At 41.3% G+C, this 26,967-nt stretch overlaps 1 protein-coding gene across 4 annotated transcripts in view; it reads right to left on the bottom strand.

The window, feature by feature from the left end:
* hgs (hepatocyte growth factor-regulated tyrosine kinase substrate) overlaps window positions 1-26,967 on the bottom strand; it is a 54,022-nt gene that overhangs the window by 12,085 nt on the left and 14,970 nt on the right. For 3 of the 4 annotated variants that reach the window (XM_069929680.1, XM_069929682.1, XM_069929683.1), the window contains 13 exons: window positions 19,756-19,879; window positions 18,026-18,078; window positions 16,857-16,925; window positions 16,374-16,498; window positions 14,394-14,420; window positions 12,876-12,960; window positions 10,993-11,091; window positions 9,488-9,583; window positions 6,174-6,212; window positions 5,933-6,076; window positions 4,573-4,786; window positions 3,054-3,226; window positions 1,501-1,641 (listed from right to left, as the gene is read on the bottom strand). In XM_069929680.1, coding sequence (XP_069785781.1) covers window positions 1,501-1,641; window positions 3,054-3,226; window positions 4,573-4,786; window positions 5,933-6,076; window positions 6,174-6,212; window positions 9,488-9,583; window positions 10,993-11,091; window positions 12,876-12,960; window positions 14,394-14,420; window positions 16,374-16,498; window positions 16,857-16,925; window positions 18,026-18,078; window positions 19,756-19,879 — 1,389 coding nt within the window. The remainder of the gene's footprint in view (window positions 1-1,500; window positions 1,642-3,053; window positions 3,227-4,572; window positions 4,787-5,932; window positions 6,077-6,173; window positions 6,213-9,487; window positions 9,584-10,992; window positions 11,092-12,875; window positions 12,961-14,393; window positions 14,421-16,373; window positions 16,499-16,856; window positions 16,926-18,025; window positions 18,079-19,755; window positions 19,880-26,967) is intronic. The other variant, XM_069929681.1, reaches the window with a different exon arrangement.

The following is a 26,967-nucleotide window of genomic DNA, read 5'->3' as shown; positions in this document are numbered from 1 at the left end:
CAATGATTTGGTAGCGGAATACAGACTGAATAAGAACCCAGATCCCCATCACAAAATTCTTGCACGTTTCATTATAAATTACTGCAAAATGTCGAGTTTATTCTTCTTTAGAAGTCCAGCAAACTATTCAACCATGAGACGGAGTGTAAGGCAAAGCAGATTTCAGGTGGGAACAGACCTCAGGAACAAGGGCATTGTGCCATTTACGTCAACCAGAGGGCAGGTCCATTCAAACTGAAATCCATACCAAACTCAACCGTGCAAAAACAAAAAAACAATGCTGGAGGAGCTCAGTGGGTCAGGGAGCATCTGTGGTGGCAAAGGGATGGTCACGTCTCTGGGTGAGAGGTTGCAAAGTACAAAGGAGAAATGGAAAGGGGGCATTTACGAGGCAGAACTGGTCAGTTAAACCAGGTGAGCAGGGGTAGGTAGATGGAGCTAGGTGAGGGATGATCATTGGAGATAGTGGGGCAGGGTGACAGACAAAAAGGGGAAGGAAGGAAGGTGGAGGTAGAAAGAGGCTGGTGTAGATACAAGACACTCCAATCCCATTGCTAACTCCTGTAATAGATTACTGTAATTACTCCAAGAATATATAAAAACATAATGGAAAATTACATTTCTGCCAAAACTAAAAGCACTTTAATCCCCTCCCTATTCCCATGACGACTCTCCAGAATGTGGCCAGCACATTTGAGGGGTACTGCACCTCAATCTGACTGCGTTGGCTACAACCCCACAGCATAAACATTGAATTCAGGTCACCCTCACCCCCTCTGTTTGATCCAGCCACCTCCTTTCACTCACACCCTTCTCTCCGGCTCCATCTCCAACCCCCATGTCACACCCCATCAACCACTCCCAACTGGTTCCATCTGCCATCATCACTCCCTTATCTGGTTCCACTCATCACCTTCCTTCTCAGATTCCATCACCTTTGACACTCCCCTGAACCCAGGTCTGCTTGCCCATGAACCCCTCCACGTCATGATCTACCTTGCTTTGCCAGCTCCTTCCCTACATCTCACTTCTTTATACTGGTTACCTCATTCTCTACTCAGTCCTGACAGGACCTGAAACATCCACCATCCCTTTGCCTGCACAGATCGTGTCTGGCGCACTGACGTTCTCCAGCTGATCAATTTTGCTCCACTTTAATACTATTTTGTAATTTCCCCAATGAAAGGACAGCTACAAAAGCTCCGCACTCTGCATGAGAAGCCAACCATCGAAAATCACCCTACCCCAGACAGAGGCAGCCATTTCTTCGACTGCTCAATGCCTTCTGCGTAATTGCGAGCAATGAAGCACATTGTAAATAGCTCCTGAGGCATCACACAAACCCAGAAACTGGCTTCAGAGCCCAGATTCACCACAATAGAGCTGTGGATCAAGTTGTTGAGTCTATAATGGCAGCACCCAGTCCTTGGATGAGCGAAGTTCACGGACATCTGCTCACTCTGCTGGCCAGGCACCCATCCGCTGGTGCTCAATTCTAACCTGTGCATATGGTAGTGGGAAGGCCGGCATCTGAGCTCGCATCTGAATGGTCTGCTTCTGCTGCTCCAGGCGCATCTGCCGCTCCTTCTCCTGTTCCTGCAGCCTCTGGATGGCCAGCTGCCGCTGCATCTCCAGGTATTCCTGAGGAACAAGGCACAATGTTCAAAACCTGTGTGATAGCACTAGCCCACCAGCGAGGAGTGGGACCAAGCAGAAAGGTAGCCTCAGGTTAAATGGGAGATCGATGACTTCAGGTCTCTCCCATGTTGCACATTACCTCGTGTGATAAATATGGAATGAATCAGTTATCATTTCTATCAAGAAGCAAGAATGAAAAGAAAAATGATCACAAGTTGGTAGTTCCAAGGCTCAGTGACCAAGGGATCAAACAACCATAGGGAAAAACAGTACAGCGAGTTTCCCAGATCAGTCAATAGTTCCTCTGTTAACTGGCACACACCAATTAGCAAAGGTGCCCTAACTGTGTCCTTGGTGGACTCCTCTAAAGCCAAATGAATGAAACCAGCCTCATTCCATAGAACATTACAGCAGAAAAACAGGCCCTTCAGCCCTTCTAGTCTGTGCTGAACTATTTTTCCACCTCTGTTCATAGCTTCATTAAGATCACACTCGTTTTTTTAAACTTCAGTACATGTAGATCTAATTTCTTTATTCCCTGCTGAATGTTTCCAGATTTTCTCTTCTTAAACCTGCAACACACCAAGGAAATAATACATATCATACACACACTGGATCTGTTGCCTGAATGATTAAACCAAGGGTCCACTTGCTCTGTCTGCGAATGTGAGAAGTTCTCTCGGTATAGATGGCAGTCATGTTATAATGAGTAATATTTCGTCAGTCTTTTACTATCATTACAATTATAGACAAAACCATAAGACATGGGAGCAAAAATAGGCTATTCAGCCCATAAAGTCTGCCCCGCCATTTAATCATGAGCTGATTCATTTCCCATTCAGCTCTACTGTCCGGCCTTCTCCCCATAACCCAGGCTAATCAAGAACCCATCAATCTCTGCTTAAAGTACACTCAATGACTTGGCCTCCACCACCACCTGTGGCAGCAAATTCCACAGATTCACCACCCTCTCGCTGATTAAATTCTTCCACATCTCTGTTCTACGTAGACACCCTTCAATCCTGAAGATGTGCCCACTTGTCTTAGACTCTTTCATTATGGGGAAACAACCTTTCCACATTCAAAATGTTTCAATGAGTTCCCCACTCATTCACCTACAGGTCAAGAGCCATTCCTCATAATGACAAGCCTTTCATTCTCAGACATTTAACGTTCTGTGATCGCTGGACTTTATTAAATCAAACGGCATGCTGGTTTCCTTCCATTACACTGGTGATTAGTCAGATAATTTGAGCTAAGTGTTCTGGGAATCAGGTTTATTCTTTTGTAACACTGACTATGTTGGATTTGGATTTATAAGCTTGGGTGGGTGTTGAGACAAGGGGGAGGATGTTAGCTATTCATCAATGCCTTGAAGCATGCCTTTCCCAGACTCTTCAGTGGGAGGAACTCACCTGCTTCTTTTGCCTCATGATCTCAAGTTTCTGAGCCAACTGGATCTGTCGCTGGCGCTCTGCTTCCTCTGCCGCTCGCCGCAGCTTCTCGCTGTGCTCCTCGCGCAGAGCATTCAGGGCCCCTCGCGCATCCCTGACCTGGGCCAGTTTGTCCTGGAGACCCTCATAGTACACTGAAGCACAAAAGTAAAACATGAATTAAAAACAGGCTGGCTGGTTCAGCAGTTGCTACCATGCCCGCTGTCCAGGTGATAAGTTTAAAACACAATTAGCCCTTGCGGGTGAGACCAGCGATTTCACTCGGGTCTCGCTTCCAAAAGTGGCAAGTTGAGGGTTGATACAAGGAGGCGGATGTTTGGCTCATCGCGCCTGCATCTGCTCTTCAAACGATTTCCCCAACATGTTAATTCCACCACACTCCTCCTTCTTCAACCACGGCTCTACACATTCTCTGTGAAACCAGCATCCAAATTCTTGTTGGATCTGGAAGCTGCTTTGACACCATTTATGAGGGAGCTGAGGAGCAACCTTTTCCACAGAGGGTGGTCCATATCGGGAATGAACTGGTGGAGGAAGGTGTCAAAGTGGATGCAATTACAACATTCATAAGATATGTTTACAGATTATATGAATAGGAAGGGGTTAGAAGGATAGGAACTAAATAAAGGGAAATAGGAGCAAACCAGAATAGCTAGTAGGTTGACATGGACAAGTTGAGCCAAAGGGGCTGTTCCGTGTTCTTTTTGTATTTCAATCCAGAAAAAAAACTCATATACAGTACAACCCCCATTATCCAGAATTCAAGCAACCAGCAAAGAAAAAATATGAAAAGTTTAAATTGGTGGCCAATACGCAACATGCATCCGGAAAATTCACTTATTGGGCATCTGGCCCCATACATGCTGGATACCAGGGGTTTTACTGTACCTCTATTTCTGTCAACTATGTTGAAGGAATTTAGGCAGCATCGATAACTATCAAGCTTACAAATATTAGACAGGCTTCATGAAGGAGAATTAAAAGCCACATGACTGCTTTCAAGAGCCAGCCCTTGAGTAGGTGACCCAGCTGGCAGCTCGATGGCAGTGGTAGTCCCTCAAAGTGTCTTCCTCTGCCCACTCTCCTGTGTCATTACTGGCTGCACCAGTCACCATGCAAACAATCCAAGGCAAAGTATTGTGCAATGCAGGCTGCTACAAGTTCTGGGTGCCTGCTATCATCATGGTTGGTCCTGTGTCTTGCCCCCATCCTGAGCCCATTCAGCAGCACCCAGATGGGACAATGATCTGCAGGAAGGATGCTCAGCGGGGACATAGGTCACCCAGGTGTTAATTACACGTGCATCCTTGCCCCATAAATCCCTTCCCCCCCCCCCAAAAAAAAATCTGGTTTCTCACATGCCCTTTGCTGACATTTTTTTAAAAATTGCTCAAAAGATGTGTCTTCACAGGTCGAGGCAGCATTAAATCCCCTTCTGGTAGACATTGCTTCCTCTCAGAACGGATGCTCGGGTACTCACGCCGCCTCTCGTCCAGCTGGTTCAGCAGCTCTAGCAGCTGAGGATGCATGCTGTTGATGGATTGGAACAGGGACAGCACCGCTGTGTCATTGGTGATGCTGCGGCCGCGCACGTGATTGCTCTTCATCCTGTTCACAAATGTCACCACTGAGTTCTGCAGTGCCTTCAGGAACTGGTCATGGTTCTCCTCAGACTCTCCATTCTGGTACTGCTGCTGAACAGTAAAGAGGAGAGAAAACATTCAAACCCACATTGCATGCAGTTACTTCACCTGTTAAGGTGCAAGTCTGCTTCTCATGATGTTATTTACTGCTAACATGGATATAGGAGCTCTGATCTGCCAGGCCATGATGCCTAGGGCTCCATTAGAGGAACCAGCCAATAGCGTTTTTTTTTAAATCCTCTAACCATAGAGGTTAGATAAGATACAATTAATTGTAATGTAGTAAAAAATGTGCAATATTACATAAAATTCCCTTTAGTCTGCCACAAAGCAGACAAAAATTTGCAATTAGCATTGCCCGGCGTCCCTAACAGTACAATAGGAAGAGAAGCAAAAGAAGAGTCCCCTCATTGCACTGTGTCCATGGGTATGGTAACCGTGCTCCTGCAACCTCTACCTGCTACCGTATGCTACCCCCTACAACAGACCGCTGTGTGATCCACCCTGTGTTGTCTCGTACAACAGACCGCTGTGTGATCCACCCCGTGTTGTCTCGTACAACAGACCGCTGTGTGCTTCACCCTGTGGTCCCCCGTACAACAGACTGCTGTGTGTTCCACCCCGTGGTCCCCTGTACAACAGACTGCTGTGTGTTCCACCATTCACAGACTGATATGTGCTCCATCATTCACTGCTATGTGCTCCACCATTCACAGACTATGTGCTCCACCATTCACAGACTGCTATGTGCTCCACCATTCAGACTGCTTTGTGCTCCACCATTCAGACTGCTATGTGCTCCACCATTCACAGACTGCTATGTGCTCCACCATTCACAGACTGCTATGTGCTCCACCATTCACAGACTGCTATGTGCTTCACCATTCAGACTGCTATGTGCTCCACCATTCACAGACTGCTATGTGCTTCACCATTCAGACTGCTATGTGCTCCACCATTCACAGACTGCTATGTGCTTCACCATTCAGACTGCTATGTGCTCCACCATTCACAGACTGCTATGTGCTACACCCTATGCCATGCCATTTCTTACTGAATGCCTGACACAATATTGGCAATGGTCACGCTTTGTCAGAACTGCAAACATCCACTGTTTATAAAACCCACTCAACACAATGTCAGAGAGAAATTAAATCAAGAAGAAAATGAAAGGAAAGGAGATGAGAACACACTTACCTCCACAACAGTGACAGGAGCAGGGTGAGTATCAGCAGGCTGGGCAACCGTCTCCACCACGGACACTGGGGCTGAGGGAGTGGGGCTCTTTCTGACCTCCTCTTGCTTCTTTTCCCAGTAGTTGCGATTCAAGTATCGAGCCAGCTTTCAACAAGAGAGCAAAGCAAGTATTTAGAGCCATCTGTTTTTGTCACATTTGAAAATGACTCCAAATCATTTAGTAACACATACAACCCATTACCTCAGGGTCAATCTCCTCAGCTGTTGGAGCAGAAGAATTCTGGAAGGACAAAGCACAAGACTTGTAAAAGAATTCACACTAGCCACTCATTGCGATGAGTTGCAACTTTCCCTCTTGTTTACTTCACTGGGTTACTTGTGTAACCCCACTGGTATCAGCTTGCTGGTTTAATATAAAGTGAACTCAATGTTTCTCGAGGTAAAAACACAATACTGGAGTAACTCAGCAGGTCAGTGTACTTTATTCTTTCTTTTTTTCTTATGGCTTCGCGGGAGAAGATTTATGGAGGGGTATGTCCATGTCTGCTGCAGGCTCGTTGGTGACTGACAAGTCCGATGCGGGACAGGCAGGCACGGTTGCAGCGGTTGCAAGGGAAAATTGGTGGGTTGGGTTGGGTGTTGGGTTTTTCCTCCTTTGTCTTTTGTCAGTGAGGTGGGCTCTGCGGTCTTCTTCAAAGGAGGTTGCTGCCCGCCGAACTGTGAGGCGCCAAGATGCACGGTTGGAGGCGATATCACCCCACTGATAGAGCAAAGATAAAGATACATAACCAACATTCCGGGCTTGAGCCCTTCATTAAGGCATGAGCAAAATGTAAGTAGGTGCCCAGGTTATGAATCTACAGGAAAATTATAAGTTTGAAAGGGAAAAGAGAAGATTTACAAGGATGTTTCCAGAACCTGAGGAACTGAGTTACAGAGAAAGGACTTTATTCCCTGGAGTGTAGAAGAATGAGGGGAGATTTGACAGAGGTGTACAAAATTATGAGGGGCATAGAGTAAATGCAAGTAGGCTTTTTTCCATTGAGGTTAAGTGCGATACAAATCAGAGGACATGGGTTAACAGAAATAGGGAAAAATTTTTGGGGAACTTCACACAGAGAGTGGCTGGAATGTGAAACAAGCTGCCAGCTGAAGTGGTGATTGGAGCTCAATTTGCACAGTTAAGGAAAATTTGGATAGGTTCATGGATACCTATGGACTGGGTTCAGGACAGTGGAATTAAGCAGAATAGTTCGGCACAGACTAGAAGGGCCTGTTTTCTGCGTTGTAATATTCTATGAAGATACATAACCAATGTTTTGGGCTTGAGTCCTTCATCAAGGTATGAGCAAAATGTAGACTGGCACCCGAACATCAAGAAGAGCTGCCAGGGTGGCTGGTTGGGAAAGCATGCCACACGAACAGTTGAGGCACTGGGTCTCTGTGCGGTCAGCCAACATCCCCTACTGTTGAGTGTGTTACTATTACCTTGATGCTTCTGGTCCAGGGATGAGAGACGGCTGCTCCTCTCCCCATGGCTGCATTGTGAGAAGAACCCCCACCCCCCCAAGAAATCAATGGTGGTCATTTTGTTAGATGCTGCTATGCACACATCACCTGCCACATGTTACACTTCAAGTGTATTGAAGGAAGATGGACATTTCCATGAAATGCACTGTATGACGAGGCAATGCGACAGAAGGCTAGGAGATGTGCTTAAATTAGGCTGGGCGTGGATGGGAAATTTCCAACTTCAAGAATAGGTTTCAGAACAACTTGGAGTCAATGCTAGACTTTTATTCCAGATATATTTGCTGACTTTAAATTTCCTAGCTAATGTGGGATTTCTATCAATGCTCCCAGGCCTCTGACTATTAGTCACATAACCTCACCACTGTACTCGCATATACAGTAAAATCCCCATTATCTGGCATCTATAGGGATTATGGATGACGGAAATGCAAATTTTCTGACTGACTGAGACTCACTCTTATAATGCCTAATACACCTGCATTAAGAATACACCTTTTGAAGACAGTGCAAAATGTAAAGTAATTAGGAAAAAAAAATATTGTCGTCTTTAATTATGTAAAAGTTTGCTTTAATCTAGTAATTCCTGTAACTTACAAAATTTAAATTTGAACTCCAGTTGCTGGCGCAGTAACAGTGTTGTGCTAACTGCTACGCTATCAGTGCCGTCGTGATAATTAAACCCCTCCCCCCAAGTTTACAGATAAAGCCTTATTAATATACTTAATACGAGTAAAAAGTAAAGACTCTTACTAAGCAAGGATAGGGAGAGACTTTGGGAGGTTCGCCCCAGTGGTGAGCGGCATCAGCCGGCTTTTCATCCAGGCGCCACCATTTTATTCAAACACAACTTTATTGAAACTTTATTTACGACCAGGGCGCTCCGCTGGCTGAACGCTTGCTCCCAAGGGATTGTATTTTGCTTCAGAGAACATTTACTTTTACGATTTTAAACTTTTATTTAAAACTTAAATTATTCTTATTTATATTTAAAATAATTTATTTATTTGAATTTTTTTTGACTTTCCAGTTGACTGAATGCCAGATAATGGGGATTTTACTGTACTACATACAGGAAGTCAGCCTGAAGAAAACTGAGGTCCTCCATCAGCCAGCTCCCCACCATGACTACCAGCCCCCCCACATCTCCATCGGGCACACAAAACTCAAAACGGTCAACCAGTTTACCTATCTCGGCTGCACCATTTCATCAGATGCAAGGATCGACAATGAGATAGACAACAGACTCGCCAAGGCAAATAGCGCCTTTGGCAGACTACACAAAAGAGTCTGGAAAAACAACCAACTGAAAAACCTCACAAAGATAAGCGTATACAGAGCCGTTGTCATACCCACACTCCTGTTCGGCTCCGAATCATGGGTCCTCTACCGGCACCACCTACGGCTCCTAGAACGCTTCCACCAGCGTTGTCTCCGCTCCATCCTCAACATCCATTGGAGCGCTTACATCCCTAACGTCGAAGTACTCGAGATGGCAGAGGTCGACAGCATCGAGTCCACGCTGCTGAAGATCCAGCTGCGCTGGATGGGTCACGTCTCCAGAATGGAGGACCATCGCCTTCCCAAGATCGTGTTATATGGCGAGCTCTCCACTGGCCACCGTGACAGAGGTGCACCAAAGAAAAGGTACAAGGACTGCCTAAAGAAATCTCTTGGTGCCTGCCACATTGACCACCGCCAGTGGGCTGATAACGCCTCAAACCGTCCATCTTGGCGCCTCACAGTTTGGCGGGCAGCAACCTCCTTTGAAGAAGACCGCAGAGCCCACCTCACTGACAAAAGGCAAAGGAGGAAAAACCCAACACCCAACCCCAACCAACCAATTTTCCCCTGCAACCGCTGCAATCGTGTCTGCCTGTCCCGCATCGGACTTGTCAGCCACAAACGAGCCTGCAGCTGACGTGGACTTTTTACCCCCTCCATAAATCTTCGTCCGCGAAGCCAAGCCAAAGATACAGGAATGACAATATTCCCCCTCAAATTGATCATACTTAGAACTCTTACCACTGGGGATGAATACAAGCTGCTGACTGGCGGTGCTGACGACGTGACTGGTGTTGGCTCAGTCTTTGGGTACATGGAATAAGTGTTTTTCTGTCTCTACCAGGAGAAAGAGAGAGAGAGCAGTCAGTGAGTTGCCAGTAAAAGCAAGCATGGGTTAACAGCCTTGGAGCTTTGTACCTCCACTCCCAGTGATCAACTTCCAACACACAAACCCAACCCTTAAAAAAAACTTTCTAACTTTTTGTGAAATCAACGAGACCCTCACTAGAACATGACAATCATCATCTGGTGGGTCAGCCTAAAGTACTGTTGCCATCTCAGGTCAGAACCCTTCATCAAATTCCTCCACTGATTTTAAATAGCAAAAGTAATAACAAAGAATGCTCTGAACGTGAGCTCAATCGTGGCCACACTTTTAACTAACTTTGGGCAAGGTAGGCACTGAGGTAAAGCTTACAGCCATTTTTTATAAACCTGGCAGACCACAAGGTAGAACAGTGGAGGATGAAGGTGAATGTAAAAATGTGGTCAGAAAGGCTGAAACAGTTGCAGTAAAATCCCTCATATCCAGCACCTACGAGGATCGCAGATGCCAGATAAGTGAGTTTTCCAGTTGCCTGAGACACACTCTTGCAATGCCTAACTAATACACCCGCACTAAGAATAAACAGTTTAAAAAACATGACAGTTGTAAAGTGATTTGTAAAAAAAAACTAAATATTTTAGTATTTAATTAAGTAAAGTTCACTTTAATTTGACAATTCCTGTAATTTGCAAACTGTAAATTTAAATCCAAAATTAAATTTAAATTTACATCTGGAGTGTAACAGTGTCAGCTTCTGCACTAACTGTGCTGCCATCACAAATGACTCTCCCTCTCCTGGATGCTTGGGCTGCCAGTTGCTTGAATTCTGGATACCAGGGATTCTACTGCACCTGCTCCCTAACAATCAAACATTGCCAATAGACAGAAGACATAACATCTTGACCCTACCAGTTTGCATGCAAGTGGTCAGCATTGGTCTGTTGGGCTATTTCATGTTGACACTTAGATACAAATAAAAATCTGTGGGTTGAGCAGCAAAAGTGAGAGGAAAAATACTGTTGCCATCTCGGGTCAGAACCCTTCATCAAATTCCTCCACAGATTGTTTTTTTTTGGACCAGATTGCAGCATCTGTGGGCTCTTGCGTCTCCTGGAGCTCAGATCTATTTTCGCTCAGCATACATTCAGAGAGCTTAATGCTGATCTAGACTGCTGACATACAAGCACTCAGGCATGCAATGCAACAGGTAATTAGGCCAATAATTATTCCTCTCACACTGGTGTGAATAAATCACATTAACAACTCACAACAAGTCAGATCAGGCAGAAGCACTGACTCCCACCCAACAAGGCGAGATCTTACACAGCCAGCAGACACACACACACACACACACCCCAAATGCAGCCACAGCACCCACTTTGCTGTTGTGCAGTGAAACCTATCGGAGGACATCACTCACCATTCTCTCCTTCTCCTCTGCCTCAGACTGTGACAGGGCAATGGCAAGCTGAAGCTCCTCTTCCTCCTGCAAGGCAGCTTCATCACGCTTGGGGGGCAACTAAATCAAGGAAAAACACAAATGGGACCTGGTCATCAGCTCAGGAGGCAAAGAAATGGTCAATGCAACTGCATTCCATTGTTGTAAAGCCTCTCTCCCCCAGCCAGTTTAAACTGTACCTCACACTACTCTATGGCTGGAAGGGTAATAGGAAAAGATTCTTCTCTTCAGTCATTCTGTTTCCCTGATATATACCTTTTTTAAAAAAAATTAAATCACCACAATAAACATCGATTTTTTGTTTGCTCCAATAATTCTTCCCTTAGAACCATAGAATACTACAGCACATACATTTCAAGAGGAATAAAATATAAGAGCAGGAATGTGATGGTTTTATAAGGCACTGGTGAGACCTCACTTGGAGGATTGCGAGCAGTTTTGGGCTCCTCATTTGAGAAAAGATGTGTTGATGAGTTTTCAGGAGGTTCACAAGGATGATTCTGGGAATGAAAGGGTTATCATATGAGAAACGTTTGACGGATCATGGCCTGTACTCCTTGAAATTTAGGAGAATGGGGGAGGGGAATCTCAATGAAATATTTTGAACATTGGAAGTCATGGACAAAGTAGATGTAGACAGAGTAGATGGTGGGAGAGTCTAGGATAAGAGGGCACAATCTCAGGATTGAACAGAGTCCACTTAGAACAGAGATGCTGAAGAATTTGTTGCCTCAGGTGGTTGTGGAGGCCAGGTCATGGGCGTATTTCAGGCAGAGATTGACAGGATTAGCCAGGGCATCAAAGCTTATGGGGAGAAGGCCAGGAAGTGGGGCTGAAAGGGAAAATGGATCAGATCATGATTAAATGGTGGGGAAAATTCATTGGGCTGAATGGCCTATTTCTGCTCCTGTACCTTATAGTCTTAGAAACAGGCCTTTTGGCCCTTTCAGTCTGTGCTGAACTATTATTCTGTCTAGTTCCATCAACCTGCAACCAGACCATATCCCTCCATACCCCCCATGTATCTGTCAAAACTGAAACCACCAGATTCAGGATCAGCTGCTACCCCTCCACCATCAGACTCCTCAACAACAAACTCAATCAGAGACTCATTTAAAGACTTTTACTTATGCACTTTATTGATTTTTTTTTTGTTCTCTCTGTATGGCACAGTTTATTTACTTTTGTTATTGTTTACAGTTATTTTATTTGTTTACATGTTTACACTGTGTACAGTTTATTTTTTGCACTACCAATTAGTGGTAATTCTGCTGCGCCCACAGGAAAAAGAATCTCCATGTTGTATGCGATGTTGTATGTACTCTGACAATAAATCTGAAAAATCTGAGCCCGCATTCACCACTTCAGCTGGCAGCTCATTCCACACTTCCACCAATCTCTGTGTGAAGAAGTTTCCCTGAATTTTCCCTAAACTCACGTCATCTAGTTTTTCTCACCTACCCTCAGTGGAAAAAGCCTGCTTGCATTCACTCTGTCTATACCCTTCCATTCTCCCTCCAAAGTTGCAATTAGCAAGGGTGTCTCCATCAATTCAATAGGAATCTCATCATCATTCATCCTAAATGATTCCGAACCTGGGAATTTTTCTTAACAGTCTGTAACATATACCATGGACCTTACTCTGTCGGCAAATACAGAAATGCAAAATTCAGGGAACAAGAAAAGTTTAAGCATTTGAAATAAATGTACCATCCTCAACAGATCTCATCAGTGGTCAGAGTGAGCTTTGGGTGAAATACTTATTGCAGGAATTCAAAACATGCAAGCATTCACTGTGCAGGAGAGTACAGACCCTCATCGAATCCAAGTGAAGTGCTGCTTACCTGTGACTGCTGGGAAAGAGGGCTGGTCAGGTACTCTGGGGGTAGGTCAACTGGTGTGGAAGCTGAGGGCTTGACTTCTGATTTCCTGGGAAGAGAAGAGAGTCAGTCCCTATAGCATCAGATCAAGTAATAAACGACAGCTCAATTTTTCAACCTAGAAATGCCACAAAGGCCATGATCCCTTAACAATTTAAATAACAGCATCTTGTACAAAAGCTTAGGAGTCCAGTGACTACCTCATTGAAGCTTGCCAGGATTCACAAATTCTCATCTTTCAACCAGAGCCTTTATTCACCAAGATAATGATGGCAGGAAACAGAGGAGTGAGTGCTGCTGGGTTAAGAACCTGCCACATGTGGTACATTTACATGCATATTTTGACCCAATGGATCACACGGTTTTGCAACTGTTGCCTGCATGTTTTTTTTTTAGAATTGGTGAAAGTTAATGGTTGGAGAACCCAGGTGCTACACATCTATTTTGGAGATGGTGCCCTATCAGGTCACTGTATAGGAGTGGGCAGTTCCAAATAGATCAGAAGCTCTGAAGCAATTTACCTAGAAATTGAATGTGCAGACTGAAACTTGCCATCAATGCAACCTCAGGATTTCCTCTCTTTGTGCGACCTAGGAATCTATTGGCACATTAGAGTCAGTAACCTAATATGAAGAACATCAACACCTTACACTACAGTGTGTTCGGAGAGGAGCGAGTCCCTGGGCAAGGTTTTAGAGACAAACCCACAGAGGAAAGAATCACTGTTGTTGGCCATCAAGTTTTGGATTCAGTTCCTAAATGGAGACCTAGTCAAATGCTGGAAAATTGAAAAGAAAGCTGCAGAAAATAGCTCTCCAATGAACCTACTCAACGAGGATAGCTCCTTGGAAATGCAACTTGCTCATCATACGGATTTAGCAATGTAATCAATGTTTATATACAGACTCCAATTTTACTATCTGCTGAACTTCCAGCTATCAGAAGGGCAGAAATGACAATCAGTACCATTCAGATATAAACCTGATCACGTCCATTCCAAACCTGATCCTAAATACTTCTTCCTAAACCCGATCGGATAATTGTTGCAAATATTATAAACCGCAAACATGCTGTTAATTTTTTTTAGCATTAATCACCAAATACTGATCAAGAACAGGACAACTGGGGCATCCTGACCTGGATCGAGGACACAACTGGGCTGGGCCAACCCTGGACATTTTTTCAGACACTGGCAGTCAGATTCAGTGAGTTGCCAGAATCGTAAGTGTAACTTGTACTGACCAAGAGAAAATTAATAGTTCCAATCCAGTTGGGTAGGTCCTACTGCATTAATTTTTTACAAACTCTAACCTACAAAAGTAAACACTGATTGTCAATATACAATGCTAAATGGCATCATCTTTAAATCTCCACAAAATGGGTACATAAATAGATCTATCTGTAATTAATAAAGGTGAAGTTACGTGGCAATAATGGATTAACTGTAATCTACCATTTCAATAAGAATAAAGTTTGGCGTACATGTTACTGGTGTCAAGGTCTTCCTTTCTGTGAAAAAAAAATTATACGTCACCAGAGAGGTATACATACTGCAGTATTCTTAACTTTAACAATCTGAACCACCCTCTTCAGTCTACTCATTGTGAGAATGGAACTCCTCAGAGGCAGTTATTTGTACGGTCTCGTTGAATAAAACACCCTGAAATGTTCCAAGTTCTCATGAGTGACCAAAGTATTTCCCCACTAAAAGAAAATTGTTGGATTTAGCGAGAAACCTGACTGACTGCGTCTGCTCCAAGTGTCGTAACTCATGCAGAAGAGAGCAAAGGACTGGTGTTAGTGTGGCAAGATTAAAATGGGCCTGTGGAACAGCGAAGCATTAGATACCTGAACACAAAATGTATTTAAGGCAGGGGGGATGGGGGGGGGAATGTGTGGGATATTTTGGACACAGGAGTAGGTATCTGGAATGGGCTACAAGGGTTAGTGGTGCAAGCAGAAACAATAGCATGGTTTAAGAGGCTTCTCAGTAAAGCATGAATTGCAGAGAATAGGATATGGCATCATGTGCAAGCAGCAAAGTTTTACTTTAATTTGGGAATCATTTTTTGTACAGACACTTAGGCTACAGAACCTGTTCCTGCGCTGCTCCAAGTGGATGATTAGAGAAAGAATAGTTGTCCACAACTATTATCTACTCCAGTTTTCAAATATTCTCCATGCTAAGCTAAATAAAGAAAGGATTCGAATCCTGCACTGTCTGTAAGGAGTTTGTACATTCTCCCTGTGTCTGTGGGTTTTCCCAGGGTCTCCAGTTTCCTCCCATCGTTCAAAATGTACTGGGGGTGTAGGTTAATGGGGTGTAAATTGGGTGGTATGGACTGGTGGGCCGAAATAGCCTGTATGTCTAAATTTAAAAAATTTTTTAAATTAAAAGCCGATTCTGAAACCTTATGAAAAAGAAACATGTTTGCCTCACACCTACCGTTCACACATCTTTTGTCCACCAGTTTTTGACTACATTTTCCTCCATTGACTGTTAATTCATTCGTACTGCCCTGTTTTGGTATTTCAGTGTCGAGGCTTTAGACACTGTTTCTTTGTCAGGCCTGTATCTGAACTCTCATCCCTTTTATCCATGGGGCCCAGCAATGGACCATTAGTAAACTGGCATTTTGCCACGGAGAACAATGCGCAGCCTAAGAAACTGGACAAAATCTCCTGGAGTCACCCATTCTGCTTTCTACACATAGCATGGAGCAAAGAAGTGGCTGAAGAGCCCCAATCGCATAGAGGAAAAAAAAAATCAGATCATATCTTTCTATTGTCTGGGAGGTGAAGTTCCCAACAACAGTGCACATTAAAATTTAGACATGCAGCATGGTAACAGGCCATTTCACCCACGAGCCCGTGTCACCCAATTAACCTGCACCCCGGTGGTATCTTTCAAACGATAGGAGGAAACTGGAGCCCCTGGGGAAAACCCACTCAGACACGGGGAGAACGTACCAACTCCTTATAGACCGCATGGGATTTGAACCCTGGTCCCAATTGCTACCACTGTAAAGGTGTTGCACTAATTGCTACGCCAACCATGCGCCCCTTGTACTTTGACAGTACAATCTACACACATTGTACAGTGCAGGACAGCTCAGGAGAAGCAGCAAAACAAAACCACATCGGGTGGAGCTGTTCCTCGATTTGTAGCTTTATGTTAACCAGAAATAACTAACAAAGTATGTGCACACTCCTCGTCATAACATTGTACAGATGTGCAACAAATTTCAATCCACATTAAATTTTGGCAGTCACCTCTGGTCAGTTGCCCAGGAAGGAACATCTTACCTTTGCTTAACACCTCCCAGGCAGTGGGCAGTTCCGTGAGACTGAGAAAGCAGCGGCCCCAGAAGTTCATGGCAACGCTGCTACCGAAATCTGACCGGCTGCCTCTGCCAATCAACCAGCTGTGAAGCCTCACACATCAAGATCAAAGTTACTAACTTGTTCAGCTGCTCAAAGCAAGGCTCACAGACACGGACTTCTTTCTCGATCCCAAATTTGGGGATGGTGGAGTACTTGGAAGAACATTTTCCACAGAAGATCTGCCCGCATGCTCTGCAGTGATGCTGGGGAGTAGAATTTACAACAGCAGTATTGAATTACAGAATCCACTGTTGCAGTTTTACAAATGCTTATTCTAAAGACAAACTTGACCACCCAGTCATTTACCTGTTGCTTTGTGTGAGAACTTTTTATTACTCAAGAACTAGTAACTGCAGCTAATGAGTTGACTGGCAGTTATGTACTTTAGGAAATCAAGGAGTAACAACAGATGCCATGAAAGCCAAACTCTTTGCTTGCATACCATGTTTTCCTACATTCAGGCATTGTTTTGACTACCAGCTGCATTGCCTGACCACCCACTGAAAATGAATGGGTAGTGAGGCAGGACAAACTCATGAAAGAGGTTGAGGAGTCACTTACCTTCCTCGTGACCACTCCAAACTGCACTCTGCACCGATGGCATTCCTCAGCATCCACCCATTCCGGAGCCTGCATAGGCGCAAAAGTAAAACAAAGTCAACCTTCGGCCAGGGCTCTTTTGCCAAATGCCAACTCGCTTCCAACTTTCCTCTGCAAAGCAGCAACCACTGGCAAAAGTAAATTGAGTCTTGGAGAGGGAGAGCACATGAAAGAGGCCCTTCCTGCTCTACACCAATCACCAGCCCCCTATTTTACATAAATCTGACATTAATCCCATTTTATGTAAAACTCTCCCTACATTCTTTCAACACATCCCCAGATTCAATCCCCCGTCAGTGGGTGGTAATGTACAGCAGCCTATTAGCCCACCAACCAGCACATAATCCATGGGAGGAACAATAACACATTTATGTCATAATCATTTTACAATGTACATATACACTGAAATTCTTATTTGCTGAAGGTGAACAGGAACCTCACAAAAAAAACTACTCCAATAGTATATACATGAGACAATTAATATTGAAGATAAATAATAAATATCTCTTGTGCAACAAAAAAAAAAATGATTTTGCAATAGTAGAGAAACTTTTTTGTGGTGTCAAAGCAGAACTAGTTAGCTGTTGGAAAGAAACTGTTCTTGAACCTAGAGGGGCTGGTCTTCAGGCTTCTATACCTGCTTAAACGGAGAAGTGAGAAGAGGCTGTGACCAGGGTGATGGAGATGAAATGCATACATCACAGGGAGAATGTGCAAACTCCACACAGACAGCAGCAGAGAACAGGACTAAACCCAGATCTCTGGTACTGTTAAATAATGCTGCTGGAAATGTCCCACGGTCAAAATTATGTAAAATCATCATTATTTTCTTCCATACAACCCCTCTCTGCAGGAATGACATGCAGGAAACATCAGTACAATGTTCAATAGAAAATAAATCCTCTGCAAGTCACATAGCTTAAATTCTAATATATTTTTCACAGTGAGCAGAATACAGACTGACAATGAAGAGTTGTAGAATTCACAAATTTCATTTTTAAAACCTGGAAGTCAATAAAACATCAAATTAGATACACCCAACTTAAAACAAGACTATCCACCTTGCCTTCATTTTATAATTTACAACATTTATATCAACATCAAATAAATGGATGCTTGATATCCCTTACCCTCTCAGAAACAAACATTGCATCACTCTCTTTAAACTCTGGGAAGGTGTTGCCTGAAATGAGAATTAAACCATTAACAGTTAAATCATTAACAATACACAATACATACAGGAATTCTGAACTTCCTTCTGAAAATGATCAGGACTTCAAATAACAATCTTTTGTCAATTCTCATGAAGCTCATATTTGGTAATAACAATCATTCCTGATTAAAACTGCAAGTTGACATCCGGTACCAGTCATTCTTCTGCAGGGCCCATTCCTTTGAGAGATCGTGATATTGTGGTCTAGAGAATGAGGGTGTTATTTCCATCCACGTGACAGGTGACGCAGATGGATCTAGTTCAGCAAGTGGAGGCCAAGGACTAATGGGCTTTGGTCAGAAAACAAAGCATGATGGGTTCTCAAATGGTCTTTAACTAATCATTCTGCTTTACCTGTTAACACAGTCAAAAGATTCCTAGTCTCCTGAATTTTCTTGGACCCTGCAAACTATTCAGTTGCAGGACTCGACTTCATGCAACTGAGATCAGTCAACCAGGCTTCCTATCAACTCCACCTGCTGACATTGGATTCCTTCTTGAAGGTAAACAAGCCTCACAATTACAAACACAAATTTTATTTAAACTCTCAACATCACCTGTGGCCAATCACACCTGGAGACAGATAATCAGGAAGATGTTCCTCCAGTAAAAAATGACAATAAAGCCACACAAACGAGGCCAATCTAATACTTCCCTATGGAGATTACAGCTTAGCTTGGGAGAGTAAAAAGCATGGTGCAAGTGGAAGGTAACACAGGCACCCACAGAATAGAGACCCCATCAGCAGATTTACACGACGAACACCAACATTTATAATAGAAATACTTCAGATGCACGGAAACACAAGATGCCACTAACAAGAAACAGAAATATCACTCAGTTGTGGATCTGGAGGCAAAGCACAGACAGTTGCTGTACAGCTGGTGATACAAATGGGATATTAATTATGCAACAGACATTAATTAAATATGAGTAATTAAATAAAGTTGATTCTTTTGCCCAAGGAAAGCAGATGTATCCAGTAAATCCCTGGTGCCAACATGGCATTGGAAAAAAAATTCATCTTCTGAATGTATAGTACTAATAAACACAGGGCTATACTAATTGCTCAGATTCTAAACTCTCCAGTGTGGGATCAAACTCCATAACAATGCTATGTGCTTACTGTTGAGTTAACTACATCTTCACCGTGGGAGGAAGCTACTGTCTGAGAGATGATGTAACAGATGTAGAACCTCAGTGTTAATTGAGGTGCTTAAAAGATGGATAGTAGTTGGTAAGATAAAAATGGAAATGATTAAAGTGCAGACAATCTGAATTAAAAGCCATCAGCAAAGCCAAAGGGCCCATTAGAGATGCAGAATAGAGATGTCTGGCAAAGGATGGATTGCACTCAAACTATGATGCCCCACAGTCAAATGGCTGGACACCACTCACTTACAAGGAACAACCACAACTTTTGGGGACAGGAGAGGTGAGGGGAGGTGGAGAGGTGGGGGGAGAGGGAGAGGTGGTGGAAGTGGTTGGGGAGAGGCGGTGGGGGTAGCAGGAAGGGGGGAGGGCAGGGGAGAGGTGTTGGGGGCAGAGGGGAGAGGCGGTCCGGGAGAGAGAGAGAGAGATAAATGTGCTGTTCCTTTGAATCAGTTAAACCTACTGGAATTGCTAACCATCACAAGAAACCCTTACCTTCAACCTTCATGATCTGGTAGGTGTCTTGCACAACTTTATACTTGGGCTCGTTGCGAAAGGCCTGTGCCCAGGCTTGGATTAACTGCAAGATCTTGGTGCGAACATTGGTCTCAGTCTGCTTCTGCAATGCAGGGCACATATTAGGTCAATAACTGAAGAAGGTGAATCACCAGTGATGGGAATCTCAAGGCCTCTCAGGTTAAAAAAAGAGCAATAGTTGGGAATCCTCATTTTTGATAGTTCTCACATCACAACACTGCCTACTACAAGGAAGAGTTTGATTCTCTAAGCTACATCTCTTGTAGCAACAGTACACTGATAAAAGCAAGGAATGTTAATTATAAAAAGGATAGTTTTGATAATGTTAAAATAATTTAAATGCAGAAAGTCATAAAGATCAGATCAACAATGAAAAATAATGACACCTAATAAAAATATCTGGAAATGAATACTAATCTAGGTAAATATGAAAGTGGAGCTTGGAATTTGACTGGGAAGTGAGAGTTTGATGCACTCCAGGGGTTAAATCACAGGACTGACCAAGAACATTGAAGTGCCAGTTAATTAAGAAATCAAAGGCTGTGTAGTTAGCCAGGAATCATGGCTTTTATTAGTAGAAACTCAGAAATACAATAATGAATGATAATGGGTGCGTACACAGTTATAGCCAAGGGGAGTGTCTTTAGTGGTAGAGATAATACGTCCAATGTCAGTAGAGCAAACTAAGCACAGCAGAAGACTGACAGTATGACACAGATTTATCACCAACATGAATTGTACATCTCTACCCATGGATGCTGCCTGACTCACCGAGTTCCTCCAGCAACTCCTTATTTACATAAATTATTCTGCAGGGGAGTTCACATTTAGGATTGGCTATGGGTGTGTGAATGTGGAAAGATTCTAGCCAACATCAAATTAATATCACCACTCTCCATGAGATGTTGATAGTGTTGTTTAGATTTGGTTTAGTCAACAGGTAAACAAGAGATATTCAGGAAAGAGCAGGATAATGAAAGTGCTGTTAAATAAAAACACACATGTCAAGTGCAATACCAAAAGTTTTAGAGTAGCACTCTCCCCTTTCTCGATCTCGCTGTCCCCATCTCAGGAGACACACTTTCAACAGACATTTTCTACAAACCCACCAACTCCCACAGTTACCTTGACTACACCTCTTCACATCCTGTGAGGATTCTATTCCTTTCTCTTAATTCCTCCACCTCTGTCACTCTGGTCCCACAATGAGGTCTTCCATTCCAGAACATCCAAGATGTCCTCCCTCTTCAAAAAAAACATAGCTTCCCCTCTACTGCTATCAACTCAGTCCTTATCGACATCTCCTCTATTGCCCTGGCCCCCTCTGCTCCTGGACACAACAATGTCAGGATTTCCCTCACCTCCCACCCCATCAGGCTCCTCAAGTATGAGTTTTTCCAGCACTTTTGGGTATTGCACAACAAACATAGCAGACTTTCCTCTTTATTTCCAGACATGTCATGGAGCTCAAGATGCTGGATTGTGATCGCTTGGATAAGACCTGCACGCAAACAGCATCAATATAATCTGCCTTAATCATGTGATCTCAATGTAAAAGGGTGAAGTCTCATAATCACAAGGCAATGAGGTCATCAGGATGTGATTCTTGAATTAATACGAATGACAACAAAGGGCTCTTTGACATAATAGTTTCCAGTCAACTTAAGAATGAACTACAATAAAAAAATATGCTGCTGTCCCCTCCCTCCCTTCTCTTTTTTTTAAATTTTTTTTATTTTTCACACCATAAACCACATTAACCATGATACATAGTTTTACCTTTTCAAATATATACAGTGCCATTTTCTCCCCCCACCTCCCTCCTCCCATCCCACCTTCCCTACCTCCCCCCTCCCGTCCATTTAAAGTACAAAATCTAGGATACATTAAACCAGTCAAACAATGTTGTCATTCAATAAAAATAAACAAGAAATTCCACTGAGTCAATTCTTTTCATTTCCTTCTCCTTTCGTTAATTTAGGTAGTGAATGTCCCCGGTAGGTTTTCGCTATTGTGTTTCATGTAAGGCTCCCATATTTGTTCAAATATTTCAATATTATTTCTTAAACTATATGTTATATTTTCTAATGGAATACATTTATTCATTTCTATATACCATTGTTGTATTTTCAAATTATCTTCCGATTTCCAGGTTGACATAATACATTTTTTTGCTACGGCTAGAGCTATCTTAACAAATCTTTTTTGTGCATCCTCCAAATCAATTCCAAGTTCTTTGTTTTTTATGTTACTTAGGAGGAAGATCTCTGGATTCTTTGGTATATTGTTTTCTGTAATTTTATTTAATATTTGTTTAGATCTTCCCAAAATTTTTCTACTTTCTCACATGTCCAGATTGCATGAATTGTTGTTCCCATTTCTTTTTTACATCGAAAACATCTATCAGATACTGTTGGGTCCCATTTATTTAACTTTTGAGGTGTAATGTATAGCCTGTGTATCCAGTTATATTGTATCATACGTAACCTCGTATTTATTGTATTTCTCATCGTTCCAGAACATAACTTCTCCCATGTTTCCTTTTTTATCTTTATATTTAAATCTTGTTCCCATTTTTGTTTAGTTTTACCATTTGTTTCCTCATTCTCCTTTTCTTGCAGTTTAATATACATATTTGTTATAAATCTTTTGATTATCATTGTATCTGTAATCACATATTCAAAGTTACTTCCCTCTGGTAAACTCATACTGCTTCCTAATTTGTCCTTCAAGTAGGATCTCAATTGGTAATATGCCAGCACTGTATCTCGAGTTATATTGTATTTATCTTTCATTTGTTCAAAGGATAAGAACCTATTTCCTGAAAAACAATTTTCTATTCTTTTGATCCCTTTTTTCTCCAATTCTCTAAAGGAAAGGTTATCTATTGTAAAAGGGAGTAACTTGTTTTGCGTCAATATTAGTTTTGATAATTGATAATTTGTTTTATTTCTTTCTACATGAATCTTCTTCCAAATATTGAGTAGATGATGTAATACTGGAGAACTTCCATGTTGTACCAATTTTTCATCCCATTTATATAATGTGTTCAGGTATCTTTTCCCCTATTTTATCTAATTCTAATCTAGTCCAATCTGGCTTTTCCCTTGTTTGATAAAAATCTGATAGGTATCTTAATTGTGCGGCTCTACAATAATTTTTAAAGTTTGGCAGTTGTAAGCCTCCTTGTTTATACCATTCTGTTAATTTATCTAGTGCTATCCTCGGTTTCCCCCCTTCCCATAAAAATTTCCTTATTATTTTCTTTAACTCTTTGAAGAATTTCTCTGTCAGGTGTATTGGCAATGCCTGAAATAGGTATAATATCCTTGGAAAAATGTTCATTTTAATACAGTTTATCCTTCCTATTAGTGTTAGTGGTAAATCTTTCCAATGCTCTAAATCGTCCTGTAATTTTTTCATTAGTGGATAATAATTGAGTTTATATAGATGACCGAGATTTTTATTTATTTGTATACCTAGGTATCTTATTGCTTGCATTTGCCATCTAAATGGTGATTCCTTCTTAAATTTTGAGAAATCCGCATTATTCATAGGCATTGCTTCACTTTTATTTACGTTAATCTTGTAACCTGACACTTCTCCATATTCCTTCAATTTCTTATATAATTCTTTTATTGATAGTTCTGGTTCTGTTAAGTATACTATAACATCATCCGCAAATAAACTGATTTTATATTCCTTGTCTTTTATTTTTATCCCTTTTATATTATTTTCTGTTCTTATCAATTCTGCTAGTGGTTCTATAGCTAACGCGAACAATAAAGGTGATAGTGGGCATCCCTGCCGTGTTGACCTGTTTAAGTTAAATTGCTTTGATACATATCCATTTACTGTCACTTTCGCCAATGGTCCCTTATATAATGCTTTAATCCAATTAATATACTTCTCTGGTAAACTGAATTTTTGCAATACTTTGAATAAATAATTCCATTCTACTCTGTCAAAGGCCTTCTCTGCGTCTAAAGCAACTGCTACTGTTGTCGCTTTACTCCCTTCTACTGCATGAATTAAGTTAATAAATTTACAAATATTGTCTGTTGTGCGTCTTTTTTTAATAAATCCAGTTTGGTCTAGATTTACCATTTTCGGTACATACTCTACTAATCTGTTTGCTAATAGTTTAGCTATTATCTTATAATCTGTGTTAAGTAAAGATATTGGTCTATATGACGCTGGTGCGAGTGGATCTTTCCCTTGCTTTAGTATTACTGTAATTATTGCTGTTTTACATGAATCTGGTAAGCTTTGTGTTTTATCAATCTGGTTGATTACTTCCAGGAGGGGTGGAATTAATAAATCTTTAAATGTTTTATAGAATTCTATTGGGAATCCATCCTCTCCTGGTGTCTTATTATTTGGTAATTTTTTTATTATCTCTTGTATTTCTACTATTCCAAATGGTTCTGTTAATTTATTTTGTTCCTCTATTTGTAGTTTTGGTAGTTCAATTTTAGTTAGAAATTCATCTATTTTCCCTTCTTTCCCTTCGTTTTCAGTTTGGTATAATTGTTCATAGAATTCTCTAAAGTTTTCCTTGATCTCCTTTGGATTATATGTGATTTGTTTGTCTTTTTTCCTTAATGCCAATACCATTTTCTTAGCTTGTTCTGTCTTAAGCTACCATGCAAGAATTTTGTGCGTTTTTTCCCCTAGTTCATAATATTTCTGTTTTGTCTTCATTATATTCTTCTCCACCTTATATGTTTGTAGTGTTTCATATTTTATTTTTTTATCTGCCAATTCTCTTCTTTTAGTTGTATCTTCCTTCATTGCTAATTCTTTTTCTATATTTACTATTTCCCTTTCCAATTGCTCTGTTTCCTGATTATAGTCCTTCTTCATCTTGGTTACATAACTTATTATTTGCCCTCTAATGAACGCTTTCATTGCATCCCATAGTATAAACTTATCTTTCACTGATTCCGTGTTTATTTCAAAATACATTTTAATTTGTCTTTCAATGAATTCTCTAAAATCCTGCCTTTTGAGTAACATGGAGTTTAATCTCCATCTATACATTCTTGGAGGGATGTCCTCTAACTTTACTGTCAATATTAAGGGTGAATGGTCCGATAATATTCTAGCTTTATCTTCTGTTTTTCTTACACTATCTTGCATACGAGCTGATAACAAAAATAGGTCTATTCTTGAGTATGTTTTATGTCTAGCCGAGTAATATGAATATTCCTTTTCCTTTTGGTGTTGTTTCCTCCATATATCCAAAAGTTGCATTTCTTCCATCGATTTAATTATAAATTTGGTTACTTTGTTCTTTCTGTTAATTTTTTTCCCAGATTTGTCCATATTTGAATCCAAATTCAGGTTGAAATCCCCTCCTATTAATATGTTCCCTTGCGTATCTGCTATCTTCAAAAAAATATCTTGCATAAACTTTTGATCTTCTTCGTTAGGTGAATATACATTGAGTAGATTCCAAAACTCCGAATATATCTGACATTTTATCATTACATATCTCCCTGCTGGATCTATTATTTCCTCTTCTATTTTAATTGGCACATTTTTACTAATTAATATAGCTACTCCTCTTGCTTTTGAATTATACGACGCTGCTGTTACGTGTCCTACCCAATCTCTCTTTAATTCCTTGTGCTCCAATTCAGTTAAATGTGTTTCTTGCACAAATGCTATATCAATTTTTTCTTTTTTCAGTAAATTTAGCAGTTTCTTCCTTTTAATTTGGTTATGTATTCCGTTAATATTTCAAGTCATATAGTTCAGCGTAGCCATTTTATACTTTGTTTATCTTCCCTTTCCGTTTCTCCATCATTACCTTTCCTTCTTATCCATTTCTGCTTTCTTGTTTTGAACACTTTATAAGACAACATTTCTAAAACATCAAACATTTTCCCTATTCTCCTATTTAAAACTTCTTTAACCCCAATCTCCCCTCCCCCTCCTGAGTTGTCCTTTATCCCTTGTCGGACAACCACATCTCCCCTCTCCATTTGGATTTGCGAATTCACTCGCAAACGTCAGCTGATTTTGCAGTGACCGTAACTCCTCCCCACCCAGCCCCCCCTCCGGAAAAGATTTCAATTTTCATATATGACAAAGGTCACTCTTTTAATTCCCTCCTTATTCCCTCTATTCCATTTCCCTCCCTTATTAATTCTTGTCTATACTCTATATATTTTCCTCTAAATACAGATACATTCATGTATGCACACTATATATATATATATATATATATATATATACACACACACACATATACCCCTTTACACACATACATATAGATCGTGGTCATTTTTACTCTTATTACATGTCTTCATCTCTCTGCTTGTTTTGTAGTTGTTCTGCAAATTTCCTTGCTTCCTCTGGATCCGAGAATAGTCTGTTTTGTTGCCCTGGAATAATTATTTTAAGTACCGCTGGGTACCTTAACATAAATTTATATCCTTTTTTCCATAAGATCGTTTTCGCTGTATTGAACTCCTTCCTCTTCTTCAGGAGTTCAAAACTTATGTCTGGATAGAAAAATTTTTTTTGACCTTTATATTCCAGTGCCTTTTTGTCCTCTCTTACTTTCTTCATTGCTTTCTCCAATATATTTTCTCTTGTTGTATATCTTAAGAATTTTACTAAAATGGATCTTGGTTTTTGCTGCGGTTGTGGTTTCGGGGCTAAAGTTCTATGTGCCCTCTCTATTTCCATTTCTTCCTGTAATTCTGGTCTTCCCAGGACCATGGGGATCCAATCTTTTATAAATTCTCTCATATTCTTGCCTTCTTCATCTTCCTTAAGGCCCACTATCTTTATATTATTTCTTCTATTATAGTTTTCTATCATATCTATCTTCTGAGCTAACAGCTCCTGTGCTTCTTTAGCTTTTTTATTAGATTCTTCCAATTTCTTTTTTAAGTCTTTTACTTCCATATCTACAAATGTTTCTCGTTTTTCCATATTTTCCACTCTTTTTGCCAATTCTGATATGGCCACTTCCATTTTATTCATTCTTTCTTCTGCATTCTTAATTCTTCTTTTTATCTCATTAAATTCTTGTAATTGCCATTCTTTCACTGATTCCATATATTCTTTAAAAAAAGATACATCCATTGTCTTGCTTTTCTCTTCTTCTTCCACTTCTTTTTCAGTGGGACCTCCACTGACCTGAGGGTGCGGGCT

Source organism: Narcine bancroftii, chromosome 3, assembly GCF_036971445.1.
Source record: "Narcine bancroftii isolate sNarBan1 chromosome 3, sNarBan1.hap1, whole genome shotgun sequence".
NCBI lineage: Eukaryota > Metazoa > Chordata > Chondrichthyes > Torpediniformes > Narcinidae > Narcine > Narcine bancroftii.
This window is presented reverse-complemented; position numbering and strand designations above follow the sequence as displayed.